General features: G+C 33.8%; 1 protein-coding gene across 1 annotated transcript; it reads right to left on the bottom strand.

Moving 5' to 3' along the window:
• Nucleotides 1-1,809: 1,809 nt before the first annotated feature.
• On the bottom strand, nucleotides 1,810-21,689 carry LOC128996727 (CDK-activating kinase assembly factor MAT1-like). Its single transcript, XM_054422173.1, has 3 exons — nucleotides 21,560-21,689; nucleotides 20,047-20,171; nucleotides 1,810-3,393 (listed from the first exon to the last, which is right to left on the bottom strand). The coding sequence occupies exons 2-3, from the start codon at nucleotides 20,168-20,170 to the stop codon at nucleotides 2,567-2,569; spliced, it is 951 nt and encodes a 316-aa protein (XP_054278148.1). The 5' UTR covers nucleotide 20,171; nucleotides 21,560-21,689; the 3' UTR covers nucleotides 1,810-2,566.
• Between the last annotated feature and the right edge of the window lie 2,755 nt (nucleotides 21,690-24,444).

Raw genomic sequence — 24,444 nt, forward strand, 5'->3', positions numbered from 1 at the left:
CACACAGACATAAATAAAAACAACAACAAAGAATCAACTGATCAGCTGGATTAATTAAAACTTATTCAAATAGGGACAGTCTTTGGGAAAGTAAAATACAGTGGATAAGTTGAAAGGCTAAAATAGCACATAATAAATTGAAATCGTAGTGCAGTATATTTTAACCTATTGATTTTAGAACTGTTTTAACTTAATAAATCTGTATGCTATTGCATGTTGTAGTGCCAACAGATTCGAGTAGACATGTTCTCCAGTCTGTGGTAAAACATCCCCTAAAATAACAGAATCCGTGTTTTATCGATATTGTTGCACGTAAAAATCACCATAAAACTCACCTCAGAATACTCTTCAGATTTTATAAGACAATAATTTTTTTTTATTACTGAAAGTAATTTTCCAGTGCGCTCTCAAGTGCCATATGTAAGAAGCGAAACCATAATAAAAGAATAATTCGAGTGCCGGGAAATCACTTTTGGTAGTCGGTACATGTTATGAACGATACTTTTCATCGTCGGTCAACACAAAAATACTCATATACAGAATAACAGACCTCAGTAAAATAAAAACTGTTATACTTCCTATTGACATTATTTTAGTGTAAAAATAAAAGCAAAAAGGTTATGGCAAACCTACATAACGTGAAAATAAGTACTGTAGTTAAAGTTGTAAAGCTAACACACCTTTCAAGCTAAAACAGCAAACTGATCTATACATTTTTTCTGTTTAAATTTGTGTTTTTGAACAATAAAAACAGCTGATTTCAATAATAGAAATAAATTGTAAACAAACATTGGCATAGTGGGCATATGGAGAACTGATTGAGAGCAAGGGAAAATCAATTTAGAAAGAGAAAATTTGCTGATGGGTTTTCCCTTGCTCTAAATGGGAACTTGGAAAATGGAGAACTGATTGAGAGCAAGGAAGTAAATTTAGAGAGAGGAAAACATCTGATTGGTTTTCCCTTGCTGTAATTTTGATATTAGGAAAAAATACTGTACTTTCTATGATCAGCTGCTATCAAAAACTCTTTATCTGTCTGTACACAACACAAAACATCACAAAATGGATGTCCCTCAAGAGTAGTTTTTTTTATTGTTAGTTTATTTTCAGATACCTGATGCTAAAGAACAAAAACATAAGTTATAGTTTTATTAATTAAAATTTTTTGGATTCCAATTTGGACTGTAGGATGTGTTATGAATTGCCAATTGACGCTAACAATTCGCCATTCCCTAACTAATATGAGGACAAGCCTCTAATTTTGACTCAAATGTGAGTGAAATTTGTGGTACAGAATCGAGTGACCTTTGTGGATTTGTTACTTTAGCCAGGATCATTAAAGCCCAATAAAATAAACAATTGGACAGCTGGGTTGTTTCCTTACCAGCAAAAAGTGCTTGCTTTTTCTCAGTATTGAACTAGCAACCTTTAATTAATTATTAGGCAATCAGGAACACCATTCAGATATCCAGATTTATGTTAATGGTGGATAAAACAGAATTGTATTGTATATTACAGACTGAACTTCAAAAGCAAATAATTGGTTTGGAATCTGATCTTATGATTGTATGAATATAGAGAAATTTTAAAACTATCCGTAATGAAATAAATGTAAGTATTCTAATCAGAAATCACTTTATTTTAACAAAACTACAAATTCTTCTTTATAAATTGATAAGAATAATAAATTTTTATCACAGGATCTATTGTACAACAGTCTATAAATTACATTTATTAAATATTTAATATTAAGTTTATTTTTAATATTTACACAATATTTGTGTTTGAATTGAAAATGATTGAGCGAAAAATCAAAAAGTTAAAATATATGAATGAATAGTAAAGATTGGCAAAATACAGAGACTAATTTAAACCAAGTCATAATTTAGTTGTAAAAGAAAAAAGAGTGGAATATTTGAAAAAAAATGTAATACATTTCTATAACATACTTGATGAAAAGTATTTACAAAATAAAATACAATATTTTATATTGAACAAGATTCTAACAAAGGTATTTACATGACTTAATATACACTGTAAAATCCTAAATCAAACTTGTCTTTGACATTGAATTATCAACTTCGATAACTGTTTACAAATAACATAACTGATGAGTTGTGAGTATAAAACAAGAATATCAACGTAAATCATAAAAACCCAAAATAACAAAAAAGAAATTGGTAGACCTAAAACAGTTGTAAATATAAACACCACAATTACTGTAAATAATATTACTTTTATGATCCAAAACTTTCATGTAAATTAAAAACAATGAAATTAAAAGTTGTAATCATTAGATATATTCCATCTTGTACTAATTCAATAATCGACAATCATTTAACCACATGGGAAAAACATCAATGAAAATGATTGACAGTTTTTATGATCACTTCAAAACCGACTTTGACGGGCTGTCTTCAACTTGGCAGCAAATTACAAGTATGAAACAGAATGTCCAAGTTTTGAATCTATCATCCTTTCCTCGTTCTCGTGGTAAGTGCGAACAGTAAACCGTTCACTCCACAAGATCCACAATTGAGTCACTCTCCACAATATTCACCTCCTACTATGTAGCGTTATCTGGTCTGTTCGGTGTGAGGAAAAGACCATCCAGTGAGTCTTGCAGCGCTCGCATACAAGCGTACTTGGCTGTGAACCCCCCGGCTCGCTGGTCTAAAGTTTCTGCACGCGTGTTGTCGATAAAACCTGATTCTAAATCACTCCACAAAGGTAAACTCGGTCCCTCAATGGTCAATTTGAGGGGAGTGTACACGTACGGAGGTGCTTCTTCCATCCGAGGAATAGGCGCGTACCCGGTATTGTGTCTACTAAACTTAATACCTGTGGAGAATTGACTAGCTTTGGGCAACTGAGGTTTATTCTCGTCTTCTTTTGCAGCGAGACTGTTTTGAGCGAAAGTACTAAGAATGTGTTTGGCATCGGCGTTTGAAAACATTAATTCGTCAATCAAAGCTTCCTTCTCTTTGATTTTCTTCTTCTTCAGTTCCTGCTCCTCTTTGATGAGTTCTCTTTTCCTCAGCTCGTCGACATGTTTCTCTTCCTCAAGCAGTTCTTCCAGCTCCAACTCTTCTTTGCCTATTTTTATTTTATTTTTCAATATGATATCCCTATTGTCTTTTTTGTATTGATCTATCTTTCGGTTCATTTCCTGCACATTCTGGTTGTTGACTAGATTATAAATTATAGTTTCGATCTCCTCGAGGTAGTCGTTATATTCTCTGAGTGTAGCAAAATCATCTTCCTTTTTGTTGTAGTCTCTGAGAACTCGTTTGCGTATTTCTACCTCTTTTTCGACTCCTGAATCTTCAAATAATTGGATTCGGAAGTTGCTCCGCTTGAGAGGTATGTTACATTCAGGACAGCTTCCAGAACCTGTAAAACATTTAACAGAAGTTTGAATCGAGATATAGAAAAGACATCTTTCTCAAGAATTTCAAAGCTTACAAAAGTTTTAACCATCCCTTTTACCTGACTTATTCATCAAACTGACTTCGTTCATGCCAGCTGACTGTCTAAACGGAAATGTATTCAGTCAACAAACTAAATTGGTGTGTTTACAGAGTAAGGACAACACAGTAAAAAAATCTTTTTCGTTACGAACGTCTGTCTGTCTATGTCCAACAGAAAACCTGTCAACCAGGGTTGCCACCTTAGGTTAGGGAAAAATCGGGACATGGCCCCCCTCCCCCCGTATTAACATAGGCTTAAGTGCAGGCATAAGGAACCGAAATCGAACTGTCCCAGCAGAATCGGGACGAGTAGCAACCCTGATGTCAACCCAACTTGCAGCAAACCTGCTTTCTAAAAAATATCCAGTTGCTTCAGTAGTTTTTAGCGAATTTCCCATATAGGGAATAAGCTATTACCGTAGGTCTCATGGTAAGACCTAAACCCGGGACCAATTTACTTTTTCGTTTTGAGGTCCCCAGAGGCCAAAAACACCATCCGTTCAAATTCATATATATATAAATATATTTATATATATATATATTTATATATATATATATTTATATATATATATATTTATATATATATATATTTATATATATATATATTTATATATATATATGTATTTATATATATAGATATGTACATGGATGTTAAGTGGACAAAATGTATATACAAAGCTGTTAGGTGGACGATTGCTGTCCTCTTATTAATAAGAAGACAGTCCTCTTAACATCCTTGTATATAACATTTTGTGTCCTCATAACAGCCTTGTGTATGGCAAAAAAGGCATACCAATACACTTGTAGGAGAATGAATTTCCCAACTAAATCCCATACATTTTAAATGGGTCTGTCCCCTGAACAGCCGTGTGTATAAATTCCAAATATGTGTCCTTATAACGGATTTGTGCTTACCAAAATAGCCTGTGTTTTTATAAACAAATTGTTGTATTTAATATTTTATCATATTAACTATACAGCACGATGTGTAACTCACTCACTGATCAGGTATACAAGTGTTTGGGCACTTCTAGACGGGCTAGGAAGTAGAAATTTGGCACGATGACAGGTCTCTGCCCCAAACCATGAGGAAAATTCAGAAAAGTGACAATTTCGCATTTCAACATCCCCCCACAAAAAAGTATGTGTTTCTTGGAACGTCTGTTGCGGCACGTATTAAAATTTTACAATTATTTTTACGCTTCATTATTGTTTTTGATGAAAAGCTGGAACCGACGTAGTAGGCCTGTATATTAACCGCTTTGCCGTACCTCTTACCGTTTCCGAGACCACTCCTAACGTTACCACCTGGGGACCGAGCTTTGCTCGAAAAAAATGTCATTAGTATACTCTGAGAGCAGTGTTTTGTCACTGCTGTTCATCCAAATCAAATGTTGCAGTCTATTTGTAATATGTTAAACATTACCTGAGGATAGATGAAAACCTCTTTGGTTTGTATTAGGTTTGTTTAACATCAGCTGTATATTTATATATTTTGTTTTTTAATTGTAACTATGGGATGGTGTTTGAGATTATGAGAAAACACAAGTGACTCGAATGGAGAGTACTAACTAAGGGAGTATGTTTTATCTATGGTACTAACTATTCTTTTGTTGATGTTACGGTAACTATTTTCGTTTGTTATTTCGTTCCCAAATTAGTAACCCATAAGGCTCACTGTTAGAGAGTTAAGTTCATTCAAGTTCATTATTTTACGAAATTAGATTTTTCTTGGTAGTTTTAACTGCATAAAACTCGTTTTTAGGCCAGAAATATATTATTTACAGCTTTGGAAGGAAATCGTCGAAGATATTGTTAGAGTTATCTATACAGGGTGTTTGTTGTTAAACTTGCATCTTTAGTTATGTAAAAACCGCAATAGATAGAAATATTCAGTTTGCGGGAATCATCTATTGACGTAAGGGGCACAATTTTTTTGAATTCAACGTTACATTCACATCCCCCCCCTTCCTCCAACTTATTTTTTTTTTAATAGCAAGGTACCCCTTGTGACATATCAAATGAAAGAGCATGAAAAAAAGAAAATGTTTGTCACTGATATGTTTACATTGAATGTTGTTTACAGATACCGCAATCATTTCCGATCACATTTCAAAATAAAATCCAAACCAAGTTGGATTAAACCCGTTTTTCCTGAGGTTTTTCCGTACATAACGGATTTAATTAATCACAAGTGCAATAATGTGTAGGGTAACAGTAAATGAAAACAGAGATTCTTTGTCTATAAAATTTGTCTTCAGTTTTGATAACCGGGAAAGAGACCTTGAATCAGTGTTGTACATGGCTGGGAAACTTACATTTTTTACATAAGCGTTACTAATAGCTTACATAAAATTTTCAACTCATTAACGGCACTTCAATGGTGGTTGTGTAAAGTGACAACTGCAGTGGGTGATTGTAACAGAGGTTTACGGATTATGCTCAAATCGCTTTTCCAATGTGCCTTCTCAACGCCATGTGCTGCTCGCTGGACCATACAGCCAATAGACCAATTGCCTATCTCTTTTGGGTTCGTAGGCCTAAACAATTATTCATAATTTGGTAGCGCATATTACTCAGTGTTCCGTACGGACAGGACAAGAACACCTTTGATAGTGAAGAGAGCACAAATTATATTATAATTAATTATAAGAGCACAAATTATAAAACTTATATATTGTTGTAGCACAAAATGAGCACTAAATCATGGCACAATTTTCAACCGATTTGCTCAATGTGGCATGGCGGATGACGTCATCACCGGCAGCAGTTTTTCCTCATTTACTTGGTTGTTTTTAGAGCACAAATTATAAAAACTATATATTGTTGTAGCACAAAATGAGCACTAAATTTCTATGTATAATACATTGTTAATTCCTTTGGTGGCGGGCTGAACGTGAAGTTAGCCCTGCCAACAGTTTTTATAATTTTTTTGTGTGTAATTGTTGAGCACAAATTTTTTTATATATACCTTTGAGAAGCACAAATTCAGCACTAAATTATGGACATGTTTTTATAATTTGTGCTCATTATAGTGGGGCCAACTTTACGTGGGTCCCCGTGTGAATCGATAATGTCTCTAGCCATAAGTTCAGTAAAAATTACTGGCTAGAGACATTATCGATCATAGTTGTTTTAACCATTATGAATCAGCATTGTTTGATGTAGGGTTTGAGACAATTGTTTTAAATTTCAACACAAAAATATTTTGTTTATAAATAGTTAGTTTGTCCGTACTTTTACGTCTACAGCCAAAATGATATATTTTCGATTATTTGAAAATGCCAAAATCGGATTCCTCCGATTTGCAATCCGTTTTGCATTTTCATATTTGTTTTTTGAAATATTGGAAATTTAAGTAAGATCATTTTAATATTTCATCAAGAAAGCCTGAGAAACAAAAACGGATTGTGGCATTGAGTTCACCATAAAAAAGTAGTTCAAAATGATGGGTCACAACACCACCTTCATATTTAAATTAGTTTATCACATTTCAAAATGGCAGATCCAAGATAGCGGCAAAAAAAATATATCCGTCATAACCAAGGGATAGTAGGTCGACAATGAATGGTGGTGTATACCCTACTCGTCTTTATCTAGGACTATTTTGAGATTATGGTCTTAGTTTGTAAATGCACAATGTTAAAATGGGCTAAAAATAAAGTTATAAAAAGTACTCATAACTTTAGAACGGATCAAGATTTTTAGAAACTAATTGAGGCATTGTTAACAGCGTAAAATTCTAGTTTGAAACAATGGGTCACAACCCAACCTTTACATTTGAAAAAAAAAACTTTGTATCCAATAATGGCGGATCCAAGATTGCGCCCAAAAATATATACCCAGTCAAAACGAAGTACTTACTACACTACAATGATCTGACGTGGTCCGAAGTTGATATCTTAAGAAATGTAGAAAAAAGTAGGGCGGGGGAACTCATTTAAAACTCACCCTGTATTATTAAAAACATTTGGGTTTTCTTTTCCGAGTTTGTTAGGCTCTTCTACCCGACCGATTTTCATTATTTAGGTCTCAAATTGAAGTTATGCACGCACAGATTTCACATAAAGTATCAGCATATATATATATCTACAGTCCTACTCTGCTTATACGTAAACGAAATTTGCTCCCCATGTATTTCTTATGGGAGTACAATTTGGTTTTTCTTTTCCGAGTTAGTTTGGCTCTTCTACCCGACCGATTTTCATGATTTAGGTCTCAAATTGAAGGTATGCACGCACAGATTTCCCATCAAGCATCGGCATATATCTATCTACAGTCTCACTCGGCTTACACGTAGGCAAAATTTGCTCCCCATGTATTTCTTAAGTGAGTTAAACCTGGTTTTCTTTTCCGGGTTCGTTTGGCTCTTCTACCCGACCGATTTTCATGATCGAGGCCTCAAATTGAAGGTAAGCACAAACAAACTTTCTATCAAGCATCGGCATATATTTTTCTGCAATCTCACTCGGCTTATATGTAAACGAAATTTGCTCGTAAAAGTTTAATTATTTTTTGGATATGATATTTATTTCAACGCTGCGGAGCAGCATGGGTCCTCTAGTTAGTTTATAAATCTTGTGGGGTTTTTAAGAACAGAACTACATGTTTTAATGCGAACAAAGTTTATGTGTTTACATGGTAATACATACAGCTCTTTAAATAATAGTGTCTTAGTTAATATTTTTAATGTGATTGGTTTACTTAAAAAAAACTGAATTTTTAATGTTAGCTTTTATAAAAAAAGTGATGAATTAGATTGAATGAAAACCATACACGTTAACAAAATTTACATATAATCCATACGCAGGTTTCCTTCAATAATTGTGGATTTTATGATGTGTTTGAAATGCCACCAAGTAGCAAATAGTTCCATCTTGTCGAGATCAACGATGATACAGAAAACATCTATATATATAACGCTAAGCCGATTTATGTGAACAAAACTCCTCCCTCATTTTTGAACCGATTTTGATGATTAAGGTGCCAAAAAATTACCCTGATTTGTAGATTTGTAAAATGGTTTTCATATTTTGAAATCTTTATTAGTTTGGGCAGGATCTTCAGTCAAAGTTGGGGTTTCTCCCATAAGATTAACATGGGGGAATCTAAACATTTAATTGGAAGTTTTGTCCCCACTAATTAGAGAGAACGGCTGGGCGTAGAAACTTGGTAGGGGTGTCCAAGAAAATGTATCGGTCTGTAGAAGAGCCATCAACAGAAAAACGAAGTAAATTCCCTTAGGGCTCTGCCCTAAAATCCTTTTAAGTTTTTCTTCCCAGATTTGTTTACATTTATCGTCATATGGATAATTTTTCACTATTTTTAATCAAGCAACTGTTAGTATTTAAATTGCATTTTAAACAACACTATTGAGTTTGTCAAAAAGAAGTATTTGCAATGTAATTTTCTGATTTTAAAATTTATTTTGTTCTGCATCATCTCATGTTTTGCAATATCTATAATATTAAAACGAAACATTGTTTTTTTATTTCACGATTCTGAATCAACCACTCCACGGATTTTCATGATTTTTGTGTTGAAAGAAAGATAATTTTGAGAACTAGGGAATGTCGAAGCCATAATTTTAGTTTAGGGTCCCAGTTATTTAGAAATAAAGTTTTAATTTTTTTAAAGTCTAGCAGCCGACGCTAAGATTCTAAACTAGCTTTTGGTGTAATATAATTTGTTTAACATAACAGCTATAAACGTTCAGCGTTTGTAACACAAATTCAGCATTTGGATAAAATTAAAATACATACTAAGGGTTGACTTATTTATACAATGTGTAATGCTAATCATTGATACGTTCAATCCTTCGATAACAGGATGACATATTATTTAAATATACATAGGTAAAATACTAGAATGTTCGAAGGATTTTTTAAGTAAATCTTTGTAATCTTCGGTTTGTTTTAGTGCAATATAATTTCCTTTTAACTAACATCTGGTTAAATATAAAAATGCTCTGTAGAAATATGAGGTTATTTTATTTACTCTGATGTGTCATGGATTTTTAGGAAATAAGTAAGATTAGTAGACCACCGAGAAAAGTAACACCATCGATGTATACAAGTCGATGCTCTGTACACGAGTCTTAAAGAAAAGATATGCAAATTATTATACTGCTCAACTTTTTTAGGAAAGGGTAGGAAAATCCATTTTTTACACGTTTTAATTCATCTTGGTTTGTTTACAATCAATGTTTTTGAATGATTAAACTTTGTTTGGATTAGGCATGGATGTCATAAAGAAGGAGATCAAGAATCCTCAGGAATACAATCATACAATTTTAAATTACCACCACAACCCAGACGGGTTTTATACAAAGATATACAGATATGAATGACATAGATTGAGCACAACGTCATCATTGACCTAGGATATTGCAATTAGACTAACCATCCTTTTATTAAATCTTAAAAGTTGTTTGGCGTGTGTTTAGTTGTGGTTACGTTTGGAGGCGCTGAATATTTTATAGTTTAAATAAATGAATATGGGGAACTACGGTGTACATTGATTCAATGAGGGTGGTTTAATTATTAAGGATATTAGAACCGATAACGGAATGGATAATAAACATAGACAATTAATTACGTCACTAGCTTTACTAGCGTGTTTTACGTTTTAAATTCCTTCAACATGTAACCAGTTCTTTTATTTAAATGGATATTATTTTATTTTTGACTCAGCTGTTTACCAAAACAAACTATATGTTGTTGTTAGGACACCAACGTTATAATTATGTGTACTGTGAATTTTATTGGATGTTTTCGTTTTATTTTAGGGAGTTTCTATTCAGACCTACTGGAAATTGTGTATAGTATAAGTAATTGTATTGTGTTGATATTGATTATGGAAGAGGCAGGTACGCGATGGAATTGGAAGGTGATATCGTTGACTAGGCCTGTACACTTTCTCAATTGATAATCACTCTTTCTACTGTAGGATGCTATAAAATTTGTCTTTATACGTGTAAGCTAGCTGTTCTGATTTATACACAGTTTTAACTGACTACTCCCGTACGTAGGACGGGCTAACACCTCGTAACGTTCAATTACGAAATCATTGGAAAATCTTAATATTACAGAAACTCTTAAAATGATCTCTTATCAAATTATATTATATCTATTGTACGGGTTGGTTTCTGCCTTTTTGACCACTTTTGCCGATATTTTGTCATATTATTCAAGACAGATAGGTTCATGAGATCATTTCCATACATGTTTTCAATTATTAAAAAAGATTTCGATTTTGTAATACAATACAAAATAATACAAGTGCAGAAGGGCACGTTGCCCATATGATCCGTGTTCATATTTTGTTTAAATTAATAGTGGTTTACAGCAACTGGATTAATATTTTAATATTTTTTTTAAAGACATGTGTGTATGATTTAGAAAGTCATTAATCTGCAAAATTGCAATTTATTGCAGACTTTTTAGAGGTGTTACTTCGATGTATTCATTCAGCTTAGTGAAAACAGAATAGTGCCTTTGAATGTTATTAAACTAACGAAAAGGGTTGTACATGTTTACTAGCGCTACTCAGCAACAAAACCCATTTAATTTATCTCTAAAAGAAATATCTCAAAATGCACCAGTAACTTACCCAGATAGTAACATAAACAAAATGTCCAAACTCGATACTACAAAAAGTTCAGGCCAGAGCCATTTTAATGCGCTTAGATTGTGACACTTATTAATTCGATTTATATTCCTCTTAACCAAAAGATGATAAAGATCTGCAGAAGAAGTTCATTGTGCTCTTATCGTGTCTAATAACATCCAAACACAGAAACCTTGCCTAAAATTAAAATAGTGCCTATATCTTGAAAGATGTTTTGCAGTGGCCTATTACGGACCGGGGCCCACTTGGTTGGCCTTAAGTGAGATTTGTGAAAATAACACTACACTTCGAATGTCAAACAAATTTCACAAAGAGTAATTACCATTTAAGCAGTTACTGTCATGACAGAAAGGTCGTGTTCCTTTTGAACTAGATATCCTAATCCTTTCTAAGATACGTTGATTAACAACCATGCATGTAAACGTCACTATTTACGTAACAATTTACAGTATTTGCTTTTTGAAAATGCAGCATTGCTTTGTCATTTGCATTGTTCGTTGCTAATGAAGCCGCATGGCCATAAGAACGAGGTCCCTCATTTCGAGAATAAAAGACAGCATCACTACAAGTATATTCCACTACACCTAATATTCCGAGGATATATTATATTGAGCACTTTATGTAATTGATAAGGCTGAGATAACTGACATCCGCATGTCATGGAATCAATGTTATGCTAAAATTGCTAAATTTAGAGGGTTATTCATTGGCACAGAAGTACGGTATGATGACCGACGTGACGAAGGAAAAATAAAACTTTCACAGCTTTAGGGTGGACCTCCCTTTGAAATAAGAACGTGCCTTCTCAACAAACATATATTTTCTAAAAAAAACACACATACACACAGATTTAATCTGAATAACACTGATGAAATCGCAGACTATTATATTAAGCACTTTATGTAATTGATAAGGCTGAGATAACTGACATCCGCATGTCATGGAATCAATGTTATGCTAAAATTGCTAAATTTAGAGGGTTATTCATTGGCACAGAAGTACGGTATGACGACCGACGTGACGAAGGAAAAATAAAACTTTCACAGCTTTAGGGTGGACCTCCCTTTGAAATAAGAACGTGCCTTCTCAACAAACATATATTTTCTAAAAAAAAAAAAACACACACACACACAGATTTAATTTGAATAACACTGATGAAATCGCAGAAGTGCCTTAATTAGACCCACCAATTAGTACCACAAAAGATCTACCAATACGGTTTTAATGCTATTTTAAGGTTCTTCCAAAAGCATTCTTTATATTATATTCATCAAAAAGAAGATAAACCAGTTAAAATAGGAACAATAACTCCTATGACGGACGATATAAGAAATATGTTATTCATTGAATGATCAACTATATTTTGTAACTAACGCATAATTATTGTTTTTACACCTATTTATTACCGTATTCATTAAACAATGCTAAATGCCCACATTTTTTGTAATTTCACTCTTTTTTTCGCAGTTAGAAGAATTGTCGTAAGCCTTTAAAGCAATCGTCGATTTCGACGGGTTTTACCTAGTACTACTATAATGGTTATAGTAGTATGTTTTCTGTGACAAGGACGACTAGGAATCACAGAAATTTTAGCCAAAACACGACGGCTTAATCTTCGTCTTCGATCACCTTCCGATTGATTATACAAATTATTAACGTGTAACACTTAGGTTGTGGTTTAAACGCATGAATAAATGCAAATGTGAATGTTAATATAACTGTTGTAACGATAATATATTTCTAGGTTTCACTTATACTCTAACCATCACATAAAGCCCTCTTATGCAGTTATTAGTAGCCAAAATGGTAGGATTCGAAACTGTAAAGGGTTGATTTCTAAGTTACATCTGTACCACCCTGTTTTAGAATAAGTTGATGACTAACCCTGAGGGTTTAAACTTAAAATGTAAATGCAGGTCTCCGAAAATGCCTAAAATTACATCTCCGTGTTTTTTACTCCCCTTTTTTTACGAATCAACGTGTAGCTAATCTAATTACACCAATATTTTATCCTTACACAAATGTTCTCTTCACTTAAAATTGTAGGTAAAAATAATTATGAAGCTCGATGGTGAAGGCCAATAACAATATATTATATCGAACCCTGAGGACTCCGCTCAATTTTGTGGATGCATCTGCGAAAGCCACCTAGTTTACATTATTTTATATGGGTACTATTTGTTAAATATATTAAACATTTTAATTTGTATGTCAATGCACTTTATTATAATGTCAACGTTGGCTAAGAATAGGTGCAAAGGTTAAACTCCAGGCGCTGCCGGAGCGGCATTGCTTTATTGTTTTAGAAATGCTTATATCTTAAAAACGGTAAGAGATGCGGCAAAACGGTTAAAATTCAGGCACACTACGTGGGTATCAACTTTTGATCAAAACAATAATATAGCATAACAAATCTAAAAATCTAAAAAAATTAACATTATTTTATATGGGTACGCGCGTGAGTGATGCGAAAAGAGTTTGATTTTGAAAATATATATTGGATCGATGGGGATTTGAAATATTTATGGGGCTGGACAGTAGTATAGAACATTTTCATAGGTATGTATAGGCAGTGATAAATATTAATATTAGACCATATCTTAATGTAACATTTTTTCTACCCTTTTACGTAATTAAACTCATAATCAAGAAAAGGAAACTAAATTTAATGTTAATACCAGGCTTACTATACATGGAGCTGATGAGAGGACACCTTAAGCTTACACAACGCTGTTAAGAGGACATAAGAATAAGAGGACGGTTAAGTGTCCTCTCAACAGCCATGCCATGTGGGAAGATGTTAAAGGGACCTTTTGCTGTCCTCTTATTATCTATTTTCCCTCTCATTTTGTGGTTGTTCTATGAAGGTTGGCAATACTGACAAATTTTACTATACCAGACGCTGTTGAGAGAACAGTCAACTGTTCTCTTATTCTGTTGTCCCCTTAACAGCCTAGTGTAAGTTTATATATTTATATATGTGTCCGTTAGCGCGATCACTCGAGCAAAATTGATCCGATTTTGATGAAATTTGGTACAAACGTGTAAACCTACATTTATTCGAACGAGTTCGCGAACCAGCATTATCGGACCATGGGATCAGGGGTTTATGGGGAGTTTTATGGGGTAAAAATGGGTTTTTCTCATTTTTGACCCTACAAACTTTAAATTTCTAAATTTCTCTCTAGACCATTTTGAAGAGCTTAAAAAAACAAGTAATTTAGTATATTGAAGTGTTTTTGAATGTTCATTGACTACGGAGAAAATTAAAAAAATTGTAAATTTAAAATTCCCATGTTATTCTTATGGAGAATAAAACTGTTCTAGTTTGCTTGTTTATGGATATATTTTAATCAAATTTGGCAATTTGGTTTATTTCATACTAAGCTATCAATATTTCAATTGAAAAAACACACCTCAACATCTTCTCCGTAGCAGCAAACCTAACTACTCACTAAAATTAATGTTATTTAACCCTTAGAGTGCCAGGCGAGAAATAAAAGTAACGCTCAAAAAATGCCGATGATTTTTCCCGAAGGTCGCGCTAAAAATGCCGAGCGCGATCTGGCGATTTTTAGGTTAAAATTTCGTAAAAATCGAATTTTCGATATTTCGACCAACGAAAATCGATGTATCGCATCTAGCAACTTTCGACTCAATGTTAATATATGGGTTAAAAGAATCCGAGTATTTATTCGGTTGTTATGACAGCTGTTCGATCATTACGAAACGTCCGGTCAGCCGGACGTTGGCACTTTTGGCTCGTTCTAAAAACGTCCGGTCGGCCGGACGTTGGCACTTTTGGCTCGTTTTAAAAACGTCCGGTTCCCCGGACGTTGGCACTCAAAGGGTTAAATAGGAAATAAATCTGAAAAATTATAGGGAATATTTTAGTAACAATCAAGCCCGGTAAATGGAAATTCGCTTAGTATGCAGGTTTGCTGCGACGGGGGTATTATTTTAATTAAAGAGGTCCAAAATTAAAATGAAATTCTAACTTATACCCACTTATCTGAATACTCTCCTCAAACAGTGAGGGTAGCTGCTACACTAAAATATCAAGCAAATGGGATTTTGAAAAAATTTTGAAATATTACTAATTACTATGAAACAAAGATATTAGCCGAATTTGATCAAGATAGGCACCCTTATTCAAGCAATTCACAGTGATTCGGTTAGGACATTGAATATTTTGGTGACCAAAAGGTATAAAATAGTAGTGTAATGTATACCACCATGCTTATCCAAACCATCTGTTGAGGTAAAAGGTTGCAGTACAAGGTTGCAGTACATTTCAATCTATACTATTATATAAAAATCTAATGGTGTCTGTCTGTATGTGTGTTACTAATAGGTGCAAAAACTACTGAACAAACTGTGCTAAAATTTTACAAAAATATAGTTACCATACCAAGGACCATTATAGGACTATTCATGTTTCGATACTAACCGTAGGCTTTGCCCCTTTGGCTTTAAAAGTTGTGAGGTGAAGATTTTAAAAGTAAATATTGATTGGTCTCCATGGCTGTGATGAGAACACTAACAATGTTTGTTTACATTTGCTTTGACATTTAAATGTAAACAAGAACCAACTGCTAAACTGCATATTTCACAATTTCAGACAGCTGATACAAAGAAATTAAATATAATATTTTCCATAACTATGAGGTAGGTTTATTTTAATTTAACCTTTTATCATGGATTATTTATTCTAAAACTATGTAAATGATTATTGATTATATAAAAAAAGATTCTATAACCGTTGATGTATCAACTCCGGCTCTGCTTTGGATTTTTTTAAAGCGTCTAAGTTATGAAAATAATGTTATTAATATGATTTCATGGAAACAGTATGAAAATTACAATGTATAGATGTTTTATATGAATTTGGAGGCTACTTTGAATAAATTCTAACTCCTTAACATGTGTTAGATTAACTTAACATAACTTGCACATCACATTGTTTTTTATACGTATATTTAGGTAAATTAAGTTATTATGTTTTGCTAAACCTATGCTTAAATTAAACTAAAGAATATCATCATCATCAATTACTAAATTGTATGACGTTGATTTTTGTGTTATAAAATCTGTTGTATATGTGTAACTATATTTAATTATCAAATGGTAATACAAAATACTCTTATTTTATTTTAACATAGCTTTCAGTTCACATTTACTTTATTTGATAGGCTAGATTTATTATTTTGTTTTGCTACACCACTGATTAAATTAAACCAAGGAATATATCATAAAACTAAGCAGTACACAGTGTTCTTTTGTTTCTAAAATCAATGAAATATCTGTTACTATGTTTACTTTATGGTAAGTGTGAAAATGTAAAGCCAATGGACGATGGAACTGATTAAAAGAACTGGTTTGTATATTAAGTTGTTTGTTGATATTTTTGTAGAGTAGAATCGGAGATGCAATGAAACATATACTGTATTTGCTGTTAAATTGTTTAGTCCTTGACGCTTTGATAATCATATTAGTTTTGTCTGCTGTCTTTAATGCTAAATTATTTGTTTAAAATTTTTTATAGTACCTATAGATATAGTTTCTTTAATATTTCAAAAGGCTGTATTAAAAAGGCATAGCAATATTTCTAAAGTTTATAACAGCTGACTTAGTTTTGCTAATGATTTATTGTGAGTGAAGAAACTGAAGATGGAAGGATTTGTGATTTAATATAAAGAAGAGTGAAATTTAAAAAAATGTTCATTTAAATTTAAAAATTAGTAGTAACTTCAAAATTGAAATTTAAAATGTCAATAATAAATAAAAAGATATGTTATTAAGGGAGATGAAATGGTGGTATCCACTACTTACCAGATTTAAAAGTCATAACTTAAACGTTTCTGGCCATAAAAGTTGAATTTTGTTTCTAAAAGCGTTGGGGGATGTGTAACTGTTATATGTAACAGATGTAAAGATTAAAATGTTTCTATTTTGAGTCCTCTTCCCGTACGGGTACAACAGCTAGTTTAAAATAAAGGGGTAGACTTTCATAAGCGGTATCTCAAATAACCGAATGAAAAAAAAAACTTATATATCAATATATCAATCGCCTTAAGGGTTTTGATATTTCGATATTTTCTATTGTAATCACTAACCAAAAAAAACTTAAATTTATTTACATTCATGTTTCTGGATACAAAGCCTTTGTTGCACTAACAAAATGCATGAAAGCATCGTGTTTACCCATTTTAACCTACTCTTCTATGAAGATATTCATACAGGTGCTCTGCCAAATAGTCAAACCGGATGCCCGTCTTTTGCGATCGTTTGACCGACTGCCATAAATTCTCTATCGTTTGGGTGTTAGCGCCGGTTAACAGATCTAAGAAATTCTTACTATGATTGACGTTAAAGTGTATGGAACCTTTATCAGTCAGACCAAAGTAGGACTCCCATAGATCTGTTAAAATAATCGTTTCTGCAAGTACATGCTTCATTATCAAGGGAATAAGTGATGCGGCATCCCTTTTTATTGTCTGGACATAGTTCAATTCGGTATTTTCCTCCGCACACTTTACCTTCTGGTATTGATCTCGATCATGCCGAGATTCCAGGTGCCCTCAACTAATCTCCCAAGGTTAGTTTCCTTACTGTACTTTCCTTTTTAGCGAATTTCCCTATAGGGAAGTAGCTATTACCGTAGGTGGCACGGTAAGACCTAGACCCGGGACCGATTTACTTTTTCATATTGATGTTCCCAGAGGCCAAAAACACCATTCGTTCAAATTTTTATATATGTATAGGCTATATATATACATATATACGTCCGTGAACGTGATAACTTGAGTAATTTTTGTCCGATTTTGATGAAATTTGGTTTAAAGGTGTAAAGCGGGATAAACTTGAGTTCGCGAACCAGCATGATCGGACCATGGGAACGGGGCTTTACGGGGGTTTTATGGGGTAAAAATTGGTTTTTCTCACTTTTGGCCCTCAAAACCCAAAATTTCCCAATTTCTCTTTAGACCTTTTTAAAGAGCTTAAAAAAACAATTAATTTAGTATATAAAAGTATTTTTGTTCGGTTAATAGTAACGGAGAAAATTAAAAAAATTGTAAATTTAAAATTCCCATGTTATTCTTATGGAGAATATTGTCAAATGTTGTAGTTTGCTTGTTTATGGATATATTTTGTATTTTGATCAAATTTATTTATTTTGTACTAAACTATTAATATTTTACAAAAAAACACACTTTATTAGTTTCCTTGTAGCAGCAAACCTAGGTACTGGTTAAACCTAATGTTATTAAAATATATTTAATTGAAAATCAATTAAGACAAATGGAAATTCGCTTAGTCGGCAGGTTTGCTGTGGCGGGGGTATTTTATTGTACTTCCTTTTTCAAATTGTACAATTGTTAATTTCTACTAGGACACCTGGACCCCCTAGCTTCTCTTCATTCTGGAATTTATCTTCAACATGCAAACCTCTTGACAAAAGCTCAACCAATCGGCGATCGTTCAACTCTACGCATAACAATCATCCAAAGCTACTCAATCATTAAAAAATGTAATTTTATGATTCATTCATTCAAAACAAATGTAATTTGTTACATTCCTAGCAAAAAATACATTAATGTTATGGATTTCTCAAAAAACATATTTTTAAGAGCGTTTATACATTTGCAATGTTCTTCATCCTTACCCTTTTATTAAACAATGGTATTGCACTAACTTGATTAGGTCCTTTAATTATCCCTTTCAGTTTTTTTTTCAATTGCCGGTACGGTATCAGTTTGGTTTGGGAATCAATTCCAGTTCTTGTAGGTATTTCACACAAACTAAGATCATCTTTTAAGCTAATTTCATATAATTTCCAAAAGTTGAACGACATTTTGGAAACAAAATAACAATTGTTTATTTTATAAATATTCATCTAGGCCTATAGGTTTAACACATGTTTTATTCACATACCTACCTATGTTTCAAGTTTGGTATATACTTAGTTCCTAATATCGATATATTTATATCGTCCATTTATACCGGTACTCCCCTTGTCTCTTTAAATATGAACTTTAGGGTGGTTTATAAGGCTAAGAGATTTTCATTAACCCAAGTGGTTTTGGAATTACCAGTAGGCCTAAAGAAGTTTTTATTCAGCACATTCCCTGTACTACCTAAGTTTAATTACATGAGTCATTTTTTTAGGTAAGGGTCGTTTGTGAGTAACTTATATATCTATCTTAGTCCGTGTGTACCTTCACTGTTCACTGGCATCATTTGTGAACAGAGCAGTGCCATTTGCTAATAAGTAGGTCTACTCTTTGCTGTGTGTCTAAAAAATTGTTTTATTTATTTAATCTCCCACTACTAGCAAGATAATCTCAGTGATATGTTTTGACTGAAGATTAGGGTCCTAATGCAATAACAGAAGGTGAATGCAGAAATAGATAAACTTAAGGGAGTTTAAGTGTCCACAAAAATGTCCATTTAGAAGGAATTGTGTTTTGTGGTGAGAAGCCAGACTTCTGACAGAAGATTACAAAGAAAAAAGGTTTACATGTCCATTTTTACACAAACCCAATTCTGCACTACACCTTCACTCATTGTATTAGGGTCCATAACATTCAGTCATCCAAAAATTAACTTAATGGATAACTTAAGGTTCTTGTGGTCAGGAAATGTCACTGACTTATCTCGTATGATGAGGCAGTGGATTCCTTAGTTTATAAAATATTCTAAACACACAGCGAAGCGTACAGCTACAGAGCTTCAAATGGCGCCATAGTTTTACCAATGATGCCAGTAAGTGGCAAGCCGCCTTGTTGTGGCGTACACTTGATCTACGGAGCTACCCAAAAATGGTTCTAGCTTAAAAACGTCCCTTGTAGGTAGTAGGTAATGATAAAAAATACTATAACATGGATAGTAGGCTAACTTAAGGGCTATTCAGATAATTTATAACCGTCGTAGGGTGATTACTTACCTTTCAAGAACAGGAGATCCACACAACTTTCACATAGAGCATGGCCGCACGAGTTTACCATCAGTTTCAGAGAAGGATTGCGATATTTGGTCGTTTTGCATCTTGGACAGACCTGGTCATCCATTCTAGAAACAAAATATGAGACTCAGTAAGTTAACTAAGTTGGAGTTAGGCTGTGTCAAAATTTTCTATTAAATACCTAACTTAACTTAAGTTAGTTATACCGAAGCCTAAACTTAATGTAGGCTAAGTTTATGTAACTTAAGTTAAGAACAAATGGTGCAATTGATATCGGCCTAACTCACCCACAGAGATTCTATTTTAGAAAAGGTGTTAAATTTATTATGTTAATAGCCTATAGCTTACTGTAGACCGCTTAATTAACTTACTAGGTACAGATGAAATGGAGGTCTGGGCTATCTTACTTAACACGTTCGCTGCGGCACGTCAAATAGCGGGCGTATCCCCAGTGCGGCGCAGCCCTCAGCGTCGAGTAAACCCGATTGCCGCGTGTGATTGGCTTTCCAATTTCGGTCTGACGAATAGCAAACGTGAGGGGATGTCCTGCTTTACAACGAGAGTCGACGTAGTTCGCTAAACACCCACAGATAGCAGCACTGCTTGGAACGTAGCCGGTCCCATTGGAATTGTATTGCCAAATGGAGGGAAAAAGACGGGACAAAAAGAAAACTTTTGAGATTGCCAGACGGGGATTTTACGGGGAAATTTACTACCAACCTACACAACAAAATGCAAGTCACATACTACACGCTAACGTGGTATAGGTCCGCTTTCGGCCGACGCTAGAGCAAAAACGAAGATATACAAAAGGCATTACCGAGCGTTCCCGATGGGGTACGGACGCACCGTACGGGGGCTCTTCGTTCGGGAACGGCCGCACTCTACGTGTTAAACAGGCTATGTTATCCTTTAATATTACATTTGGCAATAGCGTATTGCTGGAATTAAGTTAAACTTGAGGCAGCCTATTTCACACTAACTACGCTAAATTAACTTAGTCATTGATAAGGTTAAAAATTTGACAGATTGAAAATAACGTTAGGCCCCTAGGCCTGCCTAGTTTAAAATTTGATATAGCCTAATTCACAATAAAAATGATGGGGTCGGATAACTATGGGGTATGTTAGTCTAATGTGAAACCTAGTGTTGATTGGCAAGTGCAAGGTATGATTAGTAACTAATAAGGGGGACAGGCTTTTAAAAAGGGGTCTGCACTTAGGCTAGGCTTATAAAGAAATAACTTAACTTATTGGGCCAAACTTTCAACATTAGACTCAACAATGTATGGATGTGCATCTTAGTGTAATTATTAACTTAATGTGGATGAACTTATATGAATAAGCCTATACGAAAAGTAAAAGCCGTTGGCCCAGAATAGTTGTTAGTTATTGACATAAAAGTTAAGTTATATGAGAAATATCCAACCTTATTAACCTGTAACTTATAACCTAACGATTTCGGAAAGGATTGCAATTGCGAAAAGAAAACTTACTTGATATCAGTGGTGATTACTAGCCTGTAAGAATAAAATCACTGAAGGCTTCAAAAAATATGTTAATGGTTTTTAGTTCAAAAATTCAATCTAAGTAAATGCATAATCATGCATGTTCATAATTCCATAACAAAACAAAACAATAATTATGCTTATTGACAACGAACATAACCTAAAATTTGGCATTCATCCGGTGTATTGAAAAAAGTTTTCCAGACAGATCTTTTTAAACATACAGCTTCGTAGTTCTGTTCATTAAGGATGTAGAGAATGATTATTTTAATGGATTGCATCGATGGAAACTATTGAAATAAAGTGGACGGGAAACAAAGAACTATAATATGAGGAAAATTAATTTACACTCACTTATTTTACATAAAGAATATCCCCGCTGCAGTGAACCTGTAGTTTAAACGAATTTACGTTTGCCTGATTAGATTTCTACTAAAATATCTCTATAAGAATATCTCATCCAGTTTCAAGTACCATAGATAACAACGTAACAACTCGCTAATGGTTTAGATATAAATGATTGCTATTTTTTTATTTAGAGGGTCAATACCCTAAGAAAAAGCAATTTTCACCCGACAAACCCCCCATAAAAACCAAATCAAAACAAATACATATACTAATTTGACAGTTACAATCAAATTTGACAGTTACAATCAGTGGGGCCCATTTCATAATAAACTACAAGTTACAAGTTACAACTTGTAACTTGTAATTTCCATTAGATTTGCATTGGGCGATCAGCTGATTTACTATAATATTAGTTTGTACTTTATTATGAAATGGGCCCCAGGTGATCTTTTGTTTGCAATCCGAGTGACGTCAGAATATGTGGGAATAGCACACCTATGTTTTTTTCCTTCCACCATGTTACAATAGCTTACTTTTGAATAGTAAGGTGTTATTACTTTTTCTAGTGATTAACGGATGACCCCCGTAAGGCTGGTTTTATGCACCGCGACTGTCGCGGTGCATAAACGCAAGTCGCGCCACGTCTTGCGGGTGACCAAAATGTCACGCGACAGCGACACTTTTTTGTCGCGTAAACTCACATCCGGTGGTGGGGGAATTAAAGAAATCAGTCTGTTCTCAATCCAATGTTGTGTGGTGTGTTTGTGATGTAGAAGTGATTATTAAGTTGTTTAAATATAGACCCTGCAGTGTTGTACACGTTAATGACAAAACCCCAGTTATTTAAACAACACATACAATTTACAGTTGGAATTGGGTCAACCCTCTTAAAAATGTCATTACATAATATAATGATGTAATTTATATTACAAATAAAGGGTAAAGAACTCATTTATATACTAATTATTAACATTAATCAATATAAATATATGGGGAATATACCACTTGGAGTATGAAAAATACTACTGTCGCGCCGCGACTGTCGCGGTGCATAAACGTGCCCATTTGATCCAATAGAACTTGAACCGCGCGCGACACATTTTTTGAAGCTGCGATTCTAAAACCTGTCGCGGGTATTTAAATATATCTCCGAGTCGCTCGCGCGGCAGTTTGTCGCTGTCGCGGTGCATAAATGCTCTCATTTAACTCAATAGAACTTGAGTCGCGCCGCGACCCGCGACACGCGACTGTCGCGGTGCATAAAACCGGCCTAACTACACGGTAAACCTAGCGGTGGACGCCAGATGCTAACCGCAGCCACAGAAAACGTACTACTAGTACGGTAGTGCGTTTTCTGTGCCGCAGCCCAGCTGATACGGTCTGTTTATTCTATTTGTATAGATATGGCATAAGATTGATCGTCATGTTATGGAGAGTACTTCTAATATAGAAATTCTCCAAAGATACCAATCGACAATGCTGAGGAAGATAACAAATGCACCATGGTATGTCAGCAATAGAACACTGCATCAAGACCTTAAGATGCCTACAGTTAAGGACGAAATCATGACCATAAGTGAACGATATATTACGAAATTGAAATCTCATCAAAATCATTTAGCTCTTAACTTATTAAACAACATGGATACAATTTACAGACTTAAGAGGCCATCAATTCTGGACCTGCCCTTCAGATTTTTGTAAAGTGTTTTTATTGAAAAATTTGTTGTTGAGAGTGCTTAACAGCTATTTTTAATGTTCCAAAGTCAATTTTTCGTATTACATACTATTTACTTATTGTTCGATATATATAGAACAGATTGTAAAGTGAACAAATAAAAAAAAAAAAAGTTTGATCGAAAATATTTTTATCCATAAACAAGCAAACTACAACAGTTAACTTATTCTCCATAAGAATAACTTATAAATTTTAAATTAACATTTTGTAATTTTCTCCTTATAACTATTAGGCGCATAACAACGCTTCAATATATACTAAAACTAAATTATTTGTTTTAAATATCCTCCAAAAGAATACGGCGCACACCGCTGCAGCGTCTGCTGGTTGCATACGGCTCCTGCCCTCCTCGCCTGCAGCGGTGTGCGCCGTAACTACACGGCACTCCTAGCGGTGGGCGCCGGAACCTTCCTTTGACAGTCTATATTTTATTCTAATTCTATTGGTCTATGTACTAAGCTATTACTATTTTTCTTATAAAACACTTTATTATTTCTCTTGTAGCAGCAAACCTAGGTACTCGTTAAACCTATTGTTATTTATAAATTTAATTGAAAATCAATTCAGACAATAGAAATCTGCATAGTCGGCAGGTTTTCTGGGCGGGGTATTTTTTATAAATGTTACAAGCTTTGAATTAGGCCATAAATAATAAATTTGCCAACATTTATAAAAATATATTGGTAATCAATCAGAGACTACAAAAGTTTTTTTTTTCTCCAAAAGGACAATGGAAATTTTTACCTTGTTTTGGAATTTTCTCTATAACCATTAAGGCGTAAAACCA

The sequence above is a fragment of the Macrosteles quadrilineatus genome, unplaced genomic scaffold (assembly GCF_028750875.1).
Source record: "Macrosteles quadrilineatus isolate MER2022 unplaced genomic scaffold, UCM_ALF_1.0 Scaffold_6__1_contigs__length_79288215, whole genome shotgun sequence".
In the NCBI taxonomy this organism is placed as follows: domain Eukaryota; kingdom Metazoa; phylum Arthropoda; class Insecta; order Hemiptera; family Cicadellidae; genus Macrosteles; species Macrosteles quadrilineatus.

Bases quoted from the DNA above. Each gene is read 5' to 3' on its own strand.
- LOC128996727 (XM_054422173.1), bottom strand. From the start codon at position 20,170: ATGGATGACCAGGTCTGTCCAAGATGCAAAACGACCAAATATCGCAAT. The intron at 3,394-20,046 runs GTAAGTAATCAC...AATGTTTTACAG, and splicing joins GGATCTCCTGTTCTTGAAAG to GTTCTGGAAGCTGTCCTGAA.